We start from the raw sequence: 19,619 nt of genomic DNA on the forward strand, positions 1-19,619 counted from the left end.
ATTTCCCTACAAATTAAAATATAACCCATTACTAACAGCAAAAATCATCACTTATCTCGACAAAACCCATCAAAACAAAAGAAAAACTTTCAACTGTTGTCACTTAAAAGGAATAATAGACATTTTAAATTAATCATTATAATCTTCACTGGAGTTCATAATAACTATTAAGCTTCATGTTGGTCATCGTAATTTTATCCACTTAGCAGAGTTCAGGTGACATACTTCTAACCATAGACCCGCTCCCTTTTGTTTGATCATGGAGGACTCCCATTTTCCAGCTTCGCGCAGACCTTTAGCCTTAGCAAGGAGGTTGTTCCTGATATCGTTAAGTTTGGGAGGAAGATCAGACACAACGCGAGCTCCGGACCCTTTAAGCTTCCCCACATTACGCAATAATTAATTGCACATCTTTGTCGTTGCTAAGGGAAAGAGAAACTGGTTTTAACGTCTCAGTTTTCGATGAGCCTCGCCTAGTGGTAATGTTTATTGCTTGTTTTAGACCCCAGTCTATACAAATTGTCAATTGTAATAGGCTAGAAATTCCCAAAGTATCACTGATCCATGATTTCACGTTAGATTCCAGGGTTTGGTTACCCTTTTCGTTTCGTAGACCATGAATGATGAGGTTTTTTTTTTCTGCTTTTTAAGTCAATTAGCAATAGTTCTTTCGAAAGTAATTCGCAGGGAAGCTTTATGAGCATTCAATTGACTTTCAAGTTCACGAATCCTATTGCCACGTTCTATTCCATCCGATTTAATGACTCAATATCAGCTTTTCAAACTCACAAACTTTAGTGACAATTCGTTTTGGTTTGCCAAAATTATATCAAGTTTCATCAGCTTGGCATTAATGCTAACTTTAAAGTCCTCAAAATCCTTTTTGCTGACGCTCGCCATCATTAAATAAATCAATAATTACGATCTAGTTAAATCACTTTAGATCATTCCTTGCTATCAACAATAATCTTATGCAAAAAACAGGTTTTGCACGGTTGACTTTAGCGAGATGCTAACACCTTGAATGACCAGCCAGAGAATAACAATTGTCTTACTGTATTAATTGATTAAATCCAAAAAGGTGTTTGCAGTAAACTTGTAAAGGATGTAAAAATAAAAGACAAGAGGTTTTTATCTTTTGGTGAGGATCCAGTACTCTCAATAAGAAATCTGTGTTTGTATTTTAATGTTAGCATTTCGATTACACAAAGCTGTACACAGGGAGGGGGGAGGGGGGTGGTACTCCCATTTGTAATAATGTAATAAATAATTTGTTCAAAGGATCTGGCTCTCTTAAATGTTTAATTTTGTTCTAAAGACCCGCCTAAATCACATTCCCTCCATAAAAAGCTCTCACCTATGTCTTGATATGTCCATATATATCTTTATGATTTTCTAAAAAGCTATTCTACGGTAAATCTCGTGCTTTTGGGTCGAAGGATCAATATGGGTCAATATAAATATAAACATTTATATCAGAAACATTTATTAAGACAGCACAGAAGATCTATTTCTACCTATATCATAATAATTAAAAATTGGAAAGAAAACATAATTGGAAGAAAACATGCTTCGCCGCTTAGTTTAAAAGACATATTTCACCTTTCTTTTATATATTATAAATGTAAAGGAGTCAATTGGCCTTATTTTGGACGACAAAAGCCATATTGTACCTCACTTAGAATTGACTAACAAATAAAACGTATCGTACAATAAGTGGTTTTGTTAGATGTCTTCTTTAAAACGTTTGCTGCCGGAGCTATTGTTTCTTAAGGCTAATGGTCTTAATTTGTGTCCAATGCTATTTCTCCTATGATAGAAAATCATGAATAACTTCTGCGATTTTGGTGATTTTGAACTGATTTTTTTTTTGATGACTCTCGAGTTAAAAAGGAAAAAAATGTTGGTTTCACTTTTTCTGTATATGCTTTACCTATTGTGCAAAAAAAAGAAATCAAGTTATTTTAGTTTGGTGAATAAAAATTTAGTGGATGGGAAATGACAGTAGATTTTTTTTTTAGTTCATCCTGCCAGTATTTAAAAAAAAAATGTTGGTTGCAGAATTGTTATATTTTTATTTTTAACGGTGCAAAAAATTATTTTTAATTTTCAACATTTTTCTTGCTAGAAGGTATGAAGTTGGCTCCAGAGGATAGAATTTTGGATCATATGTAGATTTTATAATCTACAACCATTACAGAAAATTTCTGATGTCTATCATAAATAGTTTGAAAGCAAAATCAGAAAAATACAATTTCAAAATGTGCTTACTTTTTACTTATTTTACCCCTGTTTCCGGCTTAATAGCGTTGTTCATCAGCCAATAGAAAAAAAGGCGGGATTCTTATCCAATTTTAGGCATTACGCCTCCAAGGCATTGTGTCTCTGATTAGTTGACTTGTCAACTGAAGTCAATAAGACATTTGAGATATGAGGAAGAAAATTATCAACAAAAGGTGGCTGAATTTAAAATACCGGTAAGTAAAAATTACATATACAAGTTTCATTCCCTCTTGTCCATTAAATAAAAAAAAACAAGTTTTTTTTAACTGCATGTAAGGAGCGACATTAAAACGAACAAAAATTATTCCGTTTATGAAAGGGGGTAGTCCCTCAATGTCCCGCTCTCTACGCTAAAGTTTGACTCTTTCTCACAACTATACTTTTTAAAACAATAAGAAACTTTAGCGTAAAGAGCGAGGCGTTGAGGAGGGGACTACCCCTTTCATATACGGAATAATTTCTGTTCGTTTTAAGTTTTAATGACGCTCCTTACTTGAAGTTAAAAAAAAACTGTTTTTTTTATGTAATTTCTGAACGTTTTTAAATTAATGCATGTTTTGATTTGGCTAACCGCACAACGAAATTTGCATATCTTTTTTTGTCTAAATGGCTTTCTCATATTTTCGTTCTGACGATTTTGAAGAAAATGGGGTGGCGGAGGAGGTCTAGTTGCCCTCCAATTTTTGGTAACTTATAAAAGCACCTAGAACTTTGTATATTTGTATTACATATATGAGGGGGTTTGCCCTTTCGTCAATACCTCGCTCTTTACACTAAAGCTTAAATTTTCTCCCGGTTCTTTAAGAATGACCCTAGAATCACCAAGTCCGTAGAATATATAGTTGAAATTACTTTAACGGAAAGAGCGAGGTATTTAGGAGGAGATGAACCCCTCATATGCGTAATAATTTCTGTTCGTTTTATGTTTTAATGCTGCTCCTTACTTTCAGTTGAAAAACTTCTTCATTATTATTTTTTCAGTGTTTTTTTTTTAATAATGCTAGAAAATCCTATGCCCCTTCATTGAATTTCTTTTCCCCCGTGACAAATTCCTCTAAGTAAAGATCCTTCAACGTAGCTCCCTCCCCTCTACCCCCCCCCCTCAGCCAAAACCCCTCAACCGTTGACTTTTAATTAAAAGGAATAGTTGTGGGAAAAGTCAAGTCATGGCCAATTGTAGAAAAAGCCAAGACAGATTGTCCAATTAAGTGGGCATCAGGTCAAGGTAAACACTGATCAAAGTTTATAACTTGTAGCCCCTCCCCCGGGAATTATGGGGGAGTAAGTCGTCCCCAAAGACATCTTATTATGTTTTTTGACTATGCTTAAGAAAATGGCTATCTCAAAATTTTGATCTGTTGACTTTGAGAAAAAAAATGAAAGTGGGAGGGGGCCTAGGTGCCCTCCAATTTTTGGTCGCTTAAAAAGGGCACTGGAACTTTTCATTTTCATTAAAATGAGCCCTCTTGCGACACCCTAGGACCAATGGGTCGATACAATCACCCCTGGGAAAAAGAAAACAAAAAACAAATAAACACGAACCCTTGATCAGTCTTCTGGCAAAACAATTCTATGACTTTTAGGGCGTGTTTCCCCCTTTTTTCCAAAATAAGACAAATTTTCTCAGGCTCTTATCTTTTGATGGGTAGGACTAAATTTAATTAAAATCCGATTCTTTTGACGTATTTATTAGTATCAAAATTTCGTTTTTTAGACTTTCGTTTACTATTGAGCCGGGTCGCTGTTTTGTTTTTCTATGGTTCTTTTCATTTTTTTTAGAAAGGTGCTGCTTGGAGAACAAGATAAAGATAATTTGTCAAATGGATCGAAAATTTCAGAAGAATTTTCAGCAAATCCTCTCATAGACGATTCAAATAAATTGGGAAACGGTGGTGGTTCTTACGGTGTTGATTGCCCCGATACGAATACTGAGATAGACTTATCTGGAATTCCAGATGGAAACTGCATTGTGAATCTAAGGTATTTCCTTGCTGAAGTAATTTCAGCATTCAGACACAAAATCAGTTGCGATCACGGAAAATTGATTATAAAGCAATTAGAAAAGAAAGGCCTGAAAACTGAACTGAAAGTTAAGTGTAATAAGTGTAACTGGGAAAAGAGGATTAAAGGTGAACCAGAATGTCCAGCAACAAGCGTAAAAGAATATCTTTCAAGTTTTACGGACCAGACACAGGTTGCTTTTTCCGAAAAAAAAATCAAGTCTTAAAGGCTGCTTGAATTCGAAGGCTGTTTGGGGAGCCATGGGTAGTGGAGGAGGGTATTCTACACTGTGTGAATTCTTCGGGGTGCTTGGAGTGAAACCAATGTCACGAATAGTTTATTCCCGTATTGAAAGGCAGCTTGGTAATGCTTGGATGAATAGTTTATCGGAAATTTTGCTAGAAAATGGACGAGAGGCCTTAAAATCAGCCATTCATGATGATAGGTATAAGGAGGACTCATACTGGACAAAAGTGATATGTGATGGAGGCTGGAATAAGCGTAGCAAAGGACACGATTATTCGGCCAAAGGATGTGTTGCAGTTATCATAGATGCATTTACGAAAAAACTGTTATATGTTGGCATAAAAAATAAATACTGTTATATATGTTTTTCTTCTGCAAACGCCAAAGTAATTCCCAAAGATCATTTCTGCTTTCTGAATTATAACGGAAATTCAAGGAGCATGGAAACAGATATTCTAGTTGAAGGCTTTCGTTCCAGTGAGGAGATGCACGGATTACAGTTTTTAGAGTTTATCGGTGACGGTGATTCCAGTGTTTTTTATAAGCTAAAACAAAGTGTTTCCTACGGTTCCAACATACGGAAACATGAATGTGCAAATCACGTCACAAAAAACTATACAGCCCATCTATATAATTTGTGCAAAAATAAAAAAGGTTTGTACACAAAATGTCTTCCCCGAGGAATTATCCAGCAACTGACAAAAAATTTAAGGGGTGCGATAAAAATAAATTCTGAAAATAATGGAACAGCAGAAGAATTGAAAATCTTGTTAAAAAGAGGTCCGTACCATGTTTTCGGAAACCACACAAAATGTGATTCTGGATGTCCTAAGATTGCTGAATTGACCGTGAATAGTAAAATAGAAGATCGGTGGAATAATTTTCCCCTGCACGTGTTTGAAGATGTTATGACAGAGGTCGATATTGTGTGTCGAAAAGCAGAGCAGCTTCGAAATGACGCAACTACAAACTTAGCTGAAAGCTACATGTCAGTTGTTGCTAAATTCATCGGAGGAAAGCAAATAAGCCGGTCTAAACGAGGTTCATATCATGCAAGAGTTCATGGAGCAAGTCTTGCTTATAATTCAGGTCCAAAATGGCATCAATTAGCTTGGAAAAATATTTTTGGGCTTAGTCCTTCTAGCGTAACAAAAAAATATTGTAATAAAACGGCTAAACTCCGTGTAATATCTAAACGTAATTTGACCAGTTATTATAGTGCTCTTGGAAGAAAACACGTTGCTAAGTTAAAAAATAGAAACTATAACTTTGGTAATCGTGACTATGGACCAAATTGCAATAAGCCAGACATGACTTCTGATGAAATGAATTTGGCCATACAAAAATATACTGACGAGAATTTAAAATTGGATTTTGCCAGTATAAGCTGTTTGTTCAACAGTACCAAGGGCCAATCCAAAAATGACACTTGGGTTGAAGAAAGATCTAAGAGAATAACTAGTAGTTACTTCCACAGAATTGCAACCAGAAAAAACAGCACCAGAGTTGCCCCAATTGTTAAGCAAATTCGAAACTTGGGACCTAGATTCTGCTCTGCCCTAATGAAAAAGGGCTTAGATTTAGAAGTAGTGGCACTAGAAGCATATGAAAACAAATTCAACTTAAAAGTCGTAAAGGGAGATCAAATAGGACTCAGTGTGCATCCACAGTATCAGTATCTTGCTGCATCTGTAGATGGGCTGCTCCCTAATGGCACACCTATAGAGATAAAAACGGTGCATAATATACCAGAGTTCAAAACCATTTATGATGTGGCCCAGTCAAAAAATTTAGTTAAAGCATTTTTTCTTGAATTATCCAGTGAAGGTCTTCAGCTAAAAAAAAATCACAGGTATTTCGCCCAGATACAAGGCCAACTCGAGATACTGGATAAAATGGTATGCCACTTAATAGTTTATAACTCTATTGAGGATTGGGAAATAATTACAGTTCACCGATCGAAAGACTACTGGGAAAAAATATTTCCGAAGCTTGAAGCCTTCTGGAATGAATCCTTACTTCCTGAAATTTTAGACTCAAGGGTTGCAAGGAATATGGAAATCAGAGAACCTGTGTCTGTAAAATGTACAACAGCCCACCAACCGAAGGACTCAAGCTTGTCTCAAGAAATAAAAAGAGGAAAAAAAAGAAGGTTGAGTCGAGTTGAAGTGAACAGCAAGAAAAAAAACGCACAGAAGGGATCGAGGGAGAACAGTGAATTTACCAGGAACTCAATGCATGAAAACAGTGATTTTGAAGAAATAATTTGGTCTGATTTGGAATAGATAAATCTTCGTGTTTGATAAAAAAAAATGTGTTAAAAAATATTGGCAAGGAAAATTATTTTTTCCTCCATAAATTTCTGTCTCATTCTTCGTCAATGTCCAAAAATAATGAAGTTTCTTATCTGGTCTGAAGTATATTAAATACATTTAATACAAACAATTTTAGTTTTTTTCTTATAAATTTCTTGTATGTTACTTGGGCTTAGTATTTGTGATTTTTATAGTTTTTCCTACAATTATTACGTTTTCTGTACAATTCGTTCATTTTTGGTATTTAATTAAAGCGTCTTTAAGTTTCTTTCCGAAATCTTGTGCATCTCGCCCTAACACAAAATAACGTTAATGCCCTAATCTTATTACAAGGAAAATAGCTTTCATCTTATTAATTCCAAAATACTGACAAAAAAAAACCACTATAAAAATCAAGGTGACTGGAAAGATATTGAAAATGAACTGAATGTGTAATGTATAATTATTTAGTGTTTAATATACTAATTACAGGAAACATCAACAATTAAGGTTTACAGATTCTATTTAGCGACAATTTTTTATTTTGGTTTACGGTTAGAACGGAACTCTAGTCGAACTCCTATGGGCAGTAATTTGTGTCCTTTTTGGTTTAACTTCAGCACTCATTTTAATTTTTAATCGTTTAGGATTTAATTATTTGTATATAGCAGTACCCATTTCTTTTATGTTTGGTATAATTATTTATTTTTATTTCTCTTCATTTTCAGTCAATTATGCATAGACAGTAATGTTTGACCGTTTCACATTTAGATCATTGAAGGATTTTATTTTCTGTCCGTCTGTTTCAAATGGCTCTTTAATTTTCAATTACTTAACTCACTAGCCTAATTGTATAATGTACATTCCCAGATTGCTATGAAATCACGATCTTGTATCAGACTTAGCAGACATCTGCCATGCTTGGGATACTTATGTCATGCTTGGCACAGATCATTCACTCTTAGTACTGTTCTCACAGTTCCGCTATGCTTGGCACACTTCTGCCATGCTTGGTACTAGCCACCTGAGGTATATGATTTCTGAGAGTGAAAAACCTCTCAAACATTCATCCTTTTTCTTTGGGTAGTTTACTTTTGCATGTGCGGACTGTTTGTTTTCGTTGTTGTATTTTAATGGGGGCAGATACGATGGACAAGGGTTTTTAAATTCGTTTTGGGAAATCCCAAACTTTTTACTGTTATCGCTTTTCTTCTATTTCAATAAAAATTCTTTTTTATGTGCTTTAACCCGTATGCGCCTGAGAGGCTATATTTCTTCCAAAATAAGTTCATTAGTACGGGTATGCATTGAGTTTTTCGTTTTACACAAACTTTTCCTCTTGTTATCTTCCCAATAAATTAGTTTTATTTCCATCAATTCTGTTTATGTGCTACTTTTTCATAGTAAATTTATGATGGAATGGCGGATTAGTCTTCTTAGTTATTTAGCAGGATGAGATTGAGGAGCACAAAAACACAAACGTACGCAAACACAGGAACAAGTCTACACACACACATCAAATTACCAATTACGCACTTATTGTTTGATGCAAGCTGTGCTAGAGTTTTGTTCGCAGGAATTCTTCAATTCAATTCAATCATATATATTTAAATAAAAACACATAATTACATGTACATAATCTGCCAGGAAAGCACAAAAGTGCTTGACTAGGGCAGAAACTTAACTAAAGAATAATTAAACAATCAACTAACAGAAACAACGAATCAACTGGATTTATCAAAAAAGAAAAAAAGAGAAAAAAGGGGAGTGACGAAGAGAAAGAAAAGAAAAAAAAAGAAAATAAAAGAAAAGATCGAAAAGAGGAGGACCGCATGATATTCAAATCTAAACAGTATTTCTGGAACGACCCTTCACTGCTCGCTTGAAGGTAGTAAGGTTATTTGAGTTCCGGATTTCCAAGGGGATTGAATTCCAGATAGCTGGTGCATATCCGTAGAAAGTCCTTTGCGAAAGCCAAGTTGGGTATCGCACAGAAGATTCTACTCCTGGAGGTAATCATACATTCTTTCATGGACTACTTTCTCATAAATCTTCGAAAAAAAGGTAAAATAGAAATGGATCGGTAATTACTCGGTTCATTTTTTGACTTCCCTTTGTGAAGGGGTAGCACTCAGGCTAATTTAAGTCTTTCTGGAAAAGTTCCCTCTTCAAGTGATAAATTAATCAGATGAGTCAAAATAGAAATAACAATTGTTTTTGTTGCTTTAACGATACTTCATCTACTCCACAGGATTGTTATTTCATACACATAATTATTTCATTTATTTCATTTTCATCACAATTTGTAAAAAGGAATTCAGAAGTAACATGACGAGGTTTAAGTTTGGGGACTGGTGGACTTCGAGAACTGAAGATTAAAAGAAAATAGCCAGGTGGGTGTTTCACCCACCTGGCTAACTGCTTGCAATTCTCAATACCCAAGGGTTCTCCCAATAGTCAAACAATTTTCATTTCCAAACGGACTCGGTCTCGGTTGAGGTTTGGGAGGGTTCACGCTTTACATTTCAAAACAGACACCCATCTCGAAAATAAAAGATTTGTCTACTTTTCGTACAAGTTCTACCATTTGCATTCAATGCACATCGAATCAAAATCTCTGAGCGAAAAAATATAGGATTACCCTTTAAATTGATGTGCAAAAGAAAACACTATTTTTAGCTCAGCAGTGGGTATATTTTCTTTTACATAACCTGTTCATTTAAATTAATCTCCGTAGAATCTAACGTGCTTTTGCTAAACAAACATCTTTTGTTTTTTTCTCCCACTTGTTTATGTTTTTGTCAAGTCTCATAAACGAGTTTGCTATCGAATAGATACTAGCAGTGGCGTTATTAAGATTCTTAGAATCTGTTTCAGAAATTGGGCGGGAACAAAAGAGACCATTAGCCTTAAAGCGTGTTATTTAGGCTTGGATGAGGAGCTGGGCTGGCCTTACTGCTTATTTAAAATCCATGCATCAGACACACACACACATATATATATTCTTTTTTTCTTTTTAATTTTTTTCTTTTTTCCTTTTTTTATAGTTTTTTCTTTTTTTAGGTTTTTTAGTTGTTTTTTTAGTTTTTTCCTTTTTTTCATTTTTTTTCATTTTTCTCTTTTTTTCTTTTTTTGGTTAGTTTTTTTTAAGTACAGACGTACAAACAGACGGACAGACAAACAGTATATTTTTATATATTTAGAAGATATATATATATATATCTATATAAAACTATTAATCTTTATTAATATTGGTACTACAACTCGTCTCTCTACTACCGACATGCTTGAGGCCAACACATTTCTTCTTCCCGCCCCATTAAAAGCTGTCCTGTTTTCTTTAATATCTTCTGATTTATCGAAACGCATGATTCTTGGCAACATATCGCCATTGATTCGCAAAACGTTACCTAATAATCTCTCCTATTCTTTCATTATAGCAGAATTGAACACTCCTCGAAGCGTCCCCGTTTCAGAGCCATACTTGTTGTTTGCCACCACCATGGCTTCTAGTATCCCACTTTTAGTTCTAAAATGCCCCCTTCCATTTTTTTTCCCTCCAAAAGCACAACGTATCTCTTGGGTATTCTTATTTGTCTTCACTTTGTCCACCATTCCAGCTTATCATAAATGCTATCTGAGTTAGTGAGTCTATCCATTCGATCAATTTTTTGGCTGCCAGCATCATCTCATGTTCCTCACCTGTCCCTGATATAAGCGACTGAATCTTATTAGAAAAATTTTTGAGCCTATTCTTACCTCTTGACTCATAACCTTCAAAAAACATTTATTACGCTTGTACTTTTGTCTAAGAATGCCAAGTCATCTGCGTGCTCTAATTCTAAGGCAATTTTATCATCTTTTATAATACCATGTTCTCCTGAAGTGTTTGAGGTATTTAATGAGACAGTCTATCAAAACAATATGCCTAAAGGCGGATAAGATGATAAACTACTGCTTTGCTCTTTAATTTAGACCTGCCTACCCTCTCGCACAAAGCACTTTTTACATTTAAATATTTATCTTGTATAGGCTTCTGTACAAAGATAGGACCTTTATATAATTTATATCTATAAAGCTCAGGACTGACGGGTTAATTTCTATGAACAACGTGTGACTAAAAATAAGTGAGCAGCTGTAATTGCTGACTATTCTTGCAACCAAGATCCTCATAGGGGTCTGCAACATTGTTTAAAATCAACTGTGTGTCTAACACAAAGCTGTTGAACAGCCTAAATGAATAATTGTCCCCAAGAAGTCGTATTCTCTTCAAACCTAACTCAGTCCAATATTTCGAGTATATCATAGAGAGTTACTCCAACTCTAGTTGAAAGTACTTCAAACAAGACTAATTATATGATAAAAATTATGAATAATAAAAGCAGCTGTAGTCGATTGAGTTGTAGCAAAACAGTTTCTGTCGATAAACTGTATATTTCAATATTTGAAAAGCCAAAACTAAAGGCTTCCATTTATGAGAAATTTAGGAGGTCTAACTTGCTCCTGATTCTCAACCTATGTATCAAGTATAAGCAGGTTTGCAAAGAGGCTGCCAGTAGCAGAATTCCAAAAACTTCCGACACTTTAGCCGCACAACTTGTGTTTTGACAGCTTAGCCTTGAGCAAAAATTATTTTTGTGTAAAATTAGCAGAAAAGTAACAAATGTAACTTAGTATAGCTTGCAGTTAGAAATATCAATAGTTTACTCAATCACAATTAATAGTGTAAACTAATTCAGTGACGAACTATATACTAGCTATAAATATCGTACTCCATAATTTTATATGTACAATTTTATCAAAAGTACTGTATCATATATTTACTCTAATACAGCTAGTGGAGTACAGTATTCAAAATCTGAAGTATACTATATATAGCTTACTATTGTTACGTTATGGGTGGAGTTGTACCCTCCAATGCTATTGCTACTATAAAGATAATGCATAGCCAACTACATGCTTGATACTGATTGATCACTATGCTACAACTACAAAAGCCCCATTCGATTTCCTGGGAGAACAATATTGATTAACAGCCTGGCAGTCACATGCATTATGAAGCTGTGATCTTATTTCGCCCTAATCTAATCCCCAAAATAGACAGAGAATTGCTGCTACATTGTAGTGTGGCTGTTTTAGGCTACTAATCTTTCACGTTCCTGCTTTACCATTACCTGCTTTAACTGTATGTTCACCTTGATAGCTATCAGCCCTTTTAAGATTCTTTCAATTGACAAATAAACAATTTTGAGATAATTTGGACAAATATTCATTTTCAGTTGAAGAGAAGTGGAGTAGGTAAAAACTTGTCCACAAAGACAAAGGATAACAATGATTTAAAAGTAAATTTTCACATAGCGACATTGAAACTCAATGAACTTTTAGTTTAAACAAGTTTTAAAAAGCAGCAGCGTCAGAAGAGACTCATCTCTTCTTGCAGAAGAGAAGAGATATATGCATCTCATGAGAAGATATATTTCAGTCGAAACGCATCACCTGGAAAAAAAATAATATCAAAAACAAGAACAATTCTTTTTTGTTTTGTAGTTGCTCTATTTTAGAGTTTCGATCCTGTTAGGTCGAGTTACTTACAGTTCATTACTACGAACTATTTGATCAATCTTCAAACACAGATATCAGGTAGCAGAGTAAGAAATAAAGACCAACCGTTTGTAAAAAAAAAAAAACCTGAAAATAATATAAAACTTGCAAGGAATAATATGGAAAAAGCAAGAAAACAATCTGAAAATAATAACCAAATTTTAAATTTCGGATAAAACATACAATTTTTTAAGAATCATGTTTTGATGTTGCTTCCGTTTTAATCAACGATTCCCCTAATTTGAATATAATCTATAGCTTAATTTTATCTCATTATGAGGGCCAGATGGGAGGGACTGCAATTTTTACAGTAAGAAGAATATATGTAGGAAAAGTTTTGCATGGCAAAGCCAATTCTACCACATTATTTATTTTTTTTAATTCTATTGTGTTTATTTCAAGATTAGCCTTAATAAAGGGTTAATAATTGCTGAAACATTAGAAGCTGTGGAGGTAGGCCTAGGTATTTAAAAAAAATCCAATACCCTAATTTCAGCAAAATATCTATTCCAGAAAATTTCGTTCACTTACTTAACAACTTTCCTACACCATAAAAAGATCCAAGATTGCAGTTGAACCACTCAATCAGGCATGGATCCCCGCCAAAAATAATGCAGGGGAGAGGGCACCAGAGTAACAATGGTGAAGGGAGGAGGAAAAGGGAAGGACATTTGAAGATAAAACGTTTTATGCAAAAGAATATTCTCAAGGAAAAAAGAAAATTGCTTAATTTTTACGTACCAAATGAAGCAAAATTCAAGAATTTTTTCTTGATTTCTTGCCAAAAGGTCAATTCCTTTAATCAGTACTTATGTATTATACCGCCAATACTCAAGAAGTTAAGTTAGGTTAATCCAAATGAAAAATACGAAAACAGATGAAAATATAATAAAAATTTGACACAAATTTGGGCTATATATTTGCACATTAGGGGGGGGGGATAATCTTACCTTAACAAACCTAACCTTCACCTCTAATGTGCAAATATATAGCCCACATTTTGTAATTCTAATGTATTCTGTCACCCACCACTTGTTTTCCACTGAGCGTAAGCTAATTGTTTCTTAATACAGACAGATAAAACTGGTTTGTTCTCGAATTCTATAAAGCATAAACTCGGCGTTATAATAAACTTAGTGTTGGCGGAATAATACATAAGTACCCCTTAATCTATCACGCTTTCCAGTATTAATGTATTTAAGATTAACATATTATGCCCAAAACCTAGAGTAAAAGAAAATAAGACTCATTCTAAATTGCAGAAAATAAAAGGAAAAGGCATCATCTTAAATGGTCCATTTAATTTCTGAATAAAACGACAATTATATCTTGAAAGAACATAAAAAAGGTCTCTTGGTGTATTCATCCAATTTAATGCTGAATAATGAAAATATCTCCAAATTTATCACAAAATCCCCTACCCCCTCTCTGCATAGGTAACATGTTTTCCCTTTTTCATTTTAGACTGTTTTTTTTTTTTTCAGTCTAGCTCTCTTATATTTTCAGACCTTTGAAAATTGAACAGAATAGCAAAAGAAAACAGAATTTAAACTCACGGTCCAGCTGTCTAAAATAACCCTCTTTGCATCAATGCTTAGAACTACCCAAAACGTAAACCTGTTCAACTGAAATTCGTTACCACAAGTCACAAGAGAATTTTTGATGAAATGGTGTAGTCTTAGAAACATTATCCTTTTACTAGCATAGGAAGAAAGTTCAGTAATTCAATTATCTATGTCTAGTTTTTGATTGTGTAGTAAATAATTGAGACAAAACTTTGGAAAGTAGTGAAAAAATTATTTCAAGTTAAAGTGATAGTTACTAGGGGTAGATTGTCACTAGTGATAAATCACTTGGGGTGACAACTCTGAACAAGAAGGGAATTTTTGGGGAACTGATTTTATTTTTTATTTTTTTCAAGAAGAGAGATGTTTGGGTAAATTCCCAAAAAATTGTGGATAGTGGAAGCACTGATATATGGCTTCTTTTTATTGGATATTGAAAGCATTCAACATGGCTTCTTTTTAGAGCTGTTTATTAGTAACACAGTAGATATCTCGCCAAAAATCTCCGCTTAGCCCTCTTCATGCTCAACACAAGACACATATGCTAAATAGATAAAAAAAAAACGATTGGAGAAAACTTTTTTAAAGAAATTTTTGGATGTTTCTCTTTTTCGAAACTTTGTTCATGTACCATTTCTGAAACTCTTGACTGTGTTAACTCACAAGAATTTTTGGAGTGTATAATTTTATTGTGGTTATCACCAAAATACAAACAAGTTCCCATCTCTGAACAAAAAGAACCTTGTATGACATCACGACCACAAATCCGTTTCTGCTTGGTAAGAAAAGCATTTAGTAGAACCGAAGGAAATACAATTCCGACCTTTCTTTCAGCGGACAGCGAGAAGTGTGCCTTGAACGTGATGCTATATATTTGGAAAAAGAAATAATTAGTCGGCTGGTAGTTGAAGGGCTTGCTGGGGTATATCAGACTTCTAACTGGTGGTCACAGATCAAGTCGCCTGCTGCTGCCATCTATGCCAATAGACATTATTTGGCATTGTTTGAGAAGCAGAATTTAAACAGGTTAACACCACGTTGCATCAATGTGAAAGGTGACGTTTATATCCATCCCACAGCTGTAGTGGATGAAACTGCCCTGGTAAGTTTTTTTTTTTTTAATAAGAGTTCATATAGGTAGAGGATTCAAGCTAGAATAGAATTACTGTCTGGTACTGTAGGTCTCTAGGCAAGAGTGAAACCGGCACATAGGGTGCTACTTTAGTTGGCTTACAATTAGTGTTTCCGCTGTCACTATATTAATTGGGGTTTCCCTAAATTTCCTTCCAAGAAAACTGACTTCTCTGAAATATCCTTGAAAATTAGCGTCCGTAAACCCATAAATGTTAACATAAAATATAATTTGTTAGTTTTTAGTTAACGTTAATTATTGGAGAGATTTGTGGAACTGAATTTCCTTTCTTCAAAATTAGGGGAAAATCTCCAAAAATACAAGGGTAGTGGAAACACTGTTTGGAATACCAAATTCGCACAAGGTTCAAAGCTGTGATAGCTCACCAAGTGCCTACTGTGACCCAAGTGCAGCCACTAGTGGATTAGAATAAGAAAAGTAAAGTTAAAAAATCGTTTTTTCTATACGAGAATGATTTCTGGTCTAAAGAAAAATGTGTTTCAAACGGCCTTCCAGAACTTCCAAAGTCAAACTTGGGTTTTGTGTTATTAAAGCATAACAAAATAATAAAAATAAAAAAAAAATCCTATAGTTTATAATTGGTATTTGTTTCAAACGGCCTTTCAGAACTTCCAGAGTCATACTTGGGATTTATATTATAGATATAAAGATAAGTAAGCATAACAACAAAAAAAATAAATAAAATGCTCTAGTTTATAGTTGGTATTTGTTTCAAAAGGCCTTTCAGAACTTCTTAAGTAAAACTTGGGTTTTATGTTATGAATATAAAGATAAGTAAGCATAACTGCTTACGTATCTTTAAGTAAGCAGTGCCCTTGGAAAGCTGTATTCTACTTTTTCTGATCATTCTGTTCTTTACTTTTCTGGGCTTTATCCTATACTTGGGAATAAGTATTTTAGTGATATTCGGGTGGCTTATTTCCGTTTTTGTAAATATCTTCTTTATCTTCCTATTTGGTATAGGAATAGAAAATTAATAAATAAGTTTCGCCTCCCGAATATTACTGAAAAGCTGACTGGTTTACGCAAAAAGATTTCAGAAACAGCGTATCAGTGATTGTCGCCTCATCATGTTTTCATTAAAATTATTCATTCAACGTTATTGTCGTTTAATTATTTTTTGTGGTTTATTTTTGTTTATTTGTTTTTTTTTGTGTGTGTTATGTTATTGTTGATTTTCGCTTGTGTTTACTCCACTAGTCATATTTTTATGTAAGGTTATAATTATAATTATAATATATATATATATATATATATATATATATATATATATATATATATATATATATATATATATATATATATATATATACATATATATATATATATATATATATATATATATATATATATATATATATATATATATATATATATATATATATATATAATATATATATATATATATATATATATATATATATATATATACTAGCTGTTGGGGTTACTCAGCTAGGTTACTCAGCTTTTTTAGTTTTTTCTTTTCTTAGTTTTTTTCTTTTTTAGTTTTTCTTGTTTTTAGTTTCTTCTTTTTATTGATTTGTTTTCTTTTTTAGTTTTTTCTTTTTTTTAGTTTTTTCTTTTTTAGTTTTTTCTTTTTTTGTTTTTTTCTTTTTTATTTTTTTCTTTTTTTTTCTTTTTTAGTTTTGTAGATCTTTTAGCTTTTTTATTTTTAATTTTTTCCCCTATTTTCTTTTTCTTTTTTTTAGTTTTTTACCTTTTTCTTCTTTTTTATTTTTCATTTTCTTCTTTATTTTTCAGATGTCATATGCAAACCCTCAAACATATAAAAAACAAACATGCTTTAATTTTTTTTCTTTTTAGTTTTTTCTATTTTTTAGTGTTGTAGCTTTTTTAGTTTTTTCTTTTTAGTTTTTTACCTTTTTCTTTTTTTTAGTTTTTTTCTTTTTAGGTTTTTCTTTTTTAAGACGTCATATGCAAACCCTAAAACATACAAAAAACAAACATGCTTTAATTTTTTTTTCTTTTTTAGTTTTTTCTATTTTTTAATTTTGTAGCTTTTTTAGTTTTTTTTAGCTTTTTTTCTTTTTTTACCTTTTTTTAGTATGTTTTAGTTTTTTTCCTTTTAGGTTTTTCTTTTTTTTTCTTTTTTTTTTTTTTTTGTTTTTTAGTTTTTTTCCTTTTTTTTAGTTTTTTAAACTTTTTTAGCTTTTTTAGTTTTTTTGTAGTTTTTTCTTTTTAGTTTTTTTTAGTTTTTTACTTTTTTTCTTTTTTTAGTTTTCTTTTTCTTCTTTATTTTTCAGACGTCATATGCGTCATATGACAAATAAACATACATAGTCTGTTTACGCGTTGCTCTGGTGATTCCTCGACACATCTTCTTTTTTTACTTTCTCTTTGAACCGCAAGCCTGGTTTTGCTTTTTGGTAACATTCTATCGTTTTCAATGTTTTTCAATTTATCAATGTTCATTCTAACATTGACAGTTGGAAAAATTTTTACGTGCCAAGCATGCTAAAGCTCAACAATTTATAATAAACCTCAAAATTTAAAGTATCTGTTTTAAGGTTTTCGAATTACTTTAATCTATTGTCAAAATATATTGAAATATTTATGCAATTCCCAGTTTTTACATTCTTAGTTTCAATTTTCTTTTTCTTCTTTATTTGTCAGACGTCATATACAAACCCTCCACACAAAAATACATACAACTTATTTTTATTTATATAGAAGATATAATCTGGCGTAACAGACATAGTGTAACAGACATAACATACATACAACTTATTTATATATATATATATATATATATTATATATATATATATATTTTATATATATATATATATATATATATATATATATATATATATATATATATATAACATCAATAAAAAAAATGCTCTAGTTTATAGTTGGTATTTGTTTCAAACGGCCTTTCAGAATTTCCTAAGCCAAACTTGGGTTTTATATTATGAATACAAAGATAAGTAAGGATGGCAACAATAAAAAAAAGAAAGTGCAATAGTTTATAGTTGGTGCTAATAAAGTTTCGAAACAAAAATACGTAAAAGTGTAAATAGTAAATTTTTTAGCTTGCTTTAATTACAGTTGAGTTTCTAAAATAAAACAAAATCATCCTAAAGATTAAACAAAAAATTCAGCATAGCAATGAACTTTAAACGTTCAACGGGGACCCTAATCATCTAATCTTATGTGTATACAGTGTCATCGAAATGGACAATGTCACGTTGCGCTGACAATTGCTTAGACAAGAAAATTGTTTTGTATAATCTGATTCAGGCTGAATTGATCCCTCCTCCGTAGAAAACTTTCTCGGAAATCCCTCCACCCCCCAGATGGAAAGTTAGAACTCAGGAAATTTCCCATAGAGAAATTCTCCCGTGTAAAATCCCCTCCCCCCTCCTGAAGAAGAATCATCCAGACAATTCCGACTCCATTGAAAAATTTTCCTGGACAATTCCCCTGGAACATCTGTACATCAAAAATCGAGTCGGCCAAGAGAAAGTAAGACGAATAAAAAATTTTTCGTATAATAGAAAGAATTATCTCGCAAATTTCCCCAGTGTAAAGTTTTCCCTAGGGGTCTTGTTATCCCAAAGGCATACTTATAGGATCTTTCAACTATGCTGAACAAAATGACTGTCTCTTGGATGCGCTGAATTTTTTGTGTGATTCTCATTAAGATTCCTTGACTTCTGGGGATGTTTCTCCTCTTTTTCCAAAGTTAGTCCAATTTTTTCTGGCTCATACTTTTGATGGGTAACACTAAACTTAATGAATATCATATATTTGGAATTGGCAACAAAATTATTTTCTTTTGATGTGTCTATTGATATCAAAGTTTGTTTTTTAGAGTTTCGTTTACTATTGAGCCGAGTCGCTCCTTACTTACAGTTTGTTACCACGAACTGTTTGATATTCAGTAATTCAAAGGCCATAATTTGCTCTCCCATTTGATGTTAGTCATTAGTTTTGGGAATTTGGTCAGAAACAACCAAAGTCTCCGTCACTCAAGTGTGTTTAAATTTATTCAAATTTGACGTAATTCACTTACTTCCAAGCCGCTCAATTTTGCCTCCTTGCTGTAACCTATATATGAGCTTATAAATGAGCTTATATATATATATAAATGAGCTATATATGAGCTTATAATACTCAATCCAAAGATCCTCTCTGGATTGATTTTGAAATGTTGCGACCAGGTCACAGCTTTGTGGAAATGTGTCGAAATCTGATACTGTATTCCATAAATTGAAAAAAAAAAATATGCAGAGGTTATAAGCTAGATCCTGTAACTTCGTTTGCTTCACTTCCGAAGTATTGATTTTTTGTACAAATAATGGAAACCTGAATGATTGTTTCAACAGTAATAGCATCAATCCTTTTTTTTAGATTGGCCCAAACGTCAGTATTGGTCACCATGTTGTTATTGGACCAGGAACTCGGGTACATAATTCAATCATTCTTGGTCAAGCTAAAATCGGATCAAATT

At 32.9% G+C, this 19,619-nt stretch overlaps 1 protein-coding gene across 1 annotated transcript in view; it reads left to right on the forward strand.

Annotated features, from left to right (window-relative positions):
- Positions 1-19,619, forward strand: part of LOC136028182 (mannose-1-phosphate guanyltransferase alpha-A-like) — a gene marked incomplete in the record, with an annotated part of 42,383 nt that overhangs the window by 21,572 nt on the left and 1,192 nt on the right. Inside the window, 2 exon segments of the mRNA XM_065705883.1 lie at positions 14,825-15,092; positions 19,520-19,619. Coding sequence (XP_065561955.1) covers positions 14,825-15,092; positions 19,520-19,619 — 368 coding nt within the window.

This window comes from Artemia franciscana, chromosome 6 (genome assembly GCF_032884065.1).
Source record: "Artemia franciscana chromosome 6, ASM3288406v1, whole genome shotgun sequence".
In the NCBI taxonomy this organism is placed as follows: domain Eukaryota; kingdom Metazoa; phylum Arthropoda; class Branchiopoda; order Anostraca; family Artemiidae; genus Artemia; species Artemia franciscana.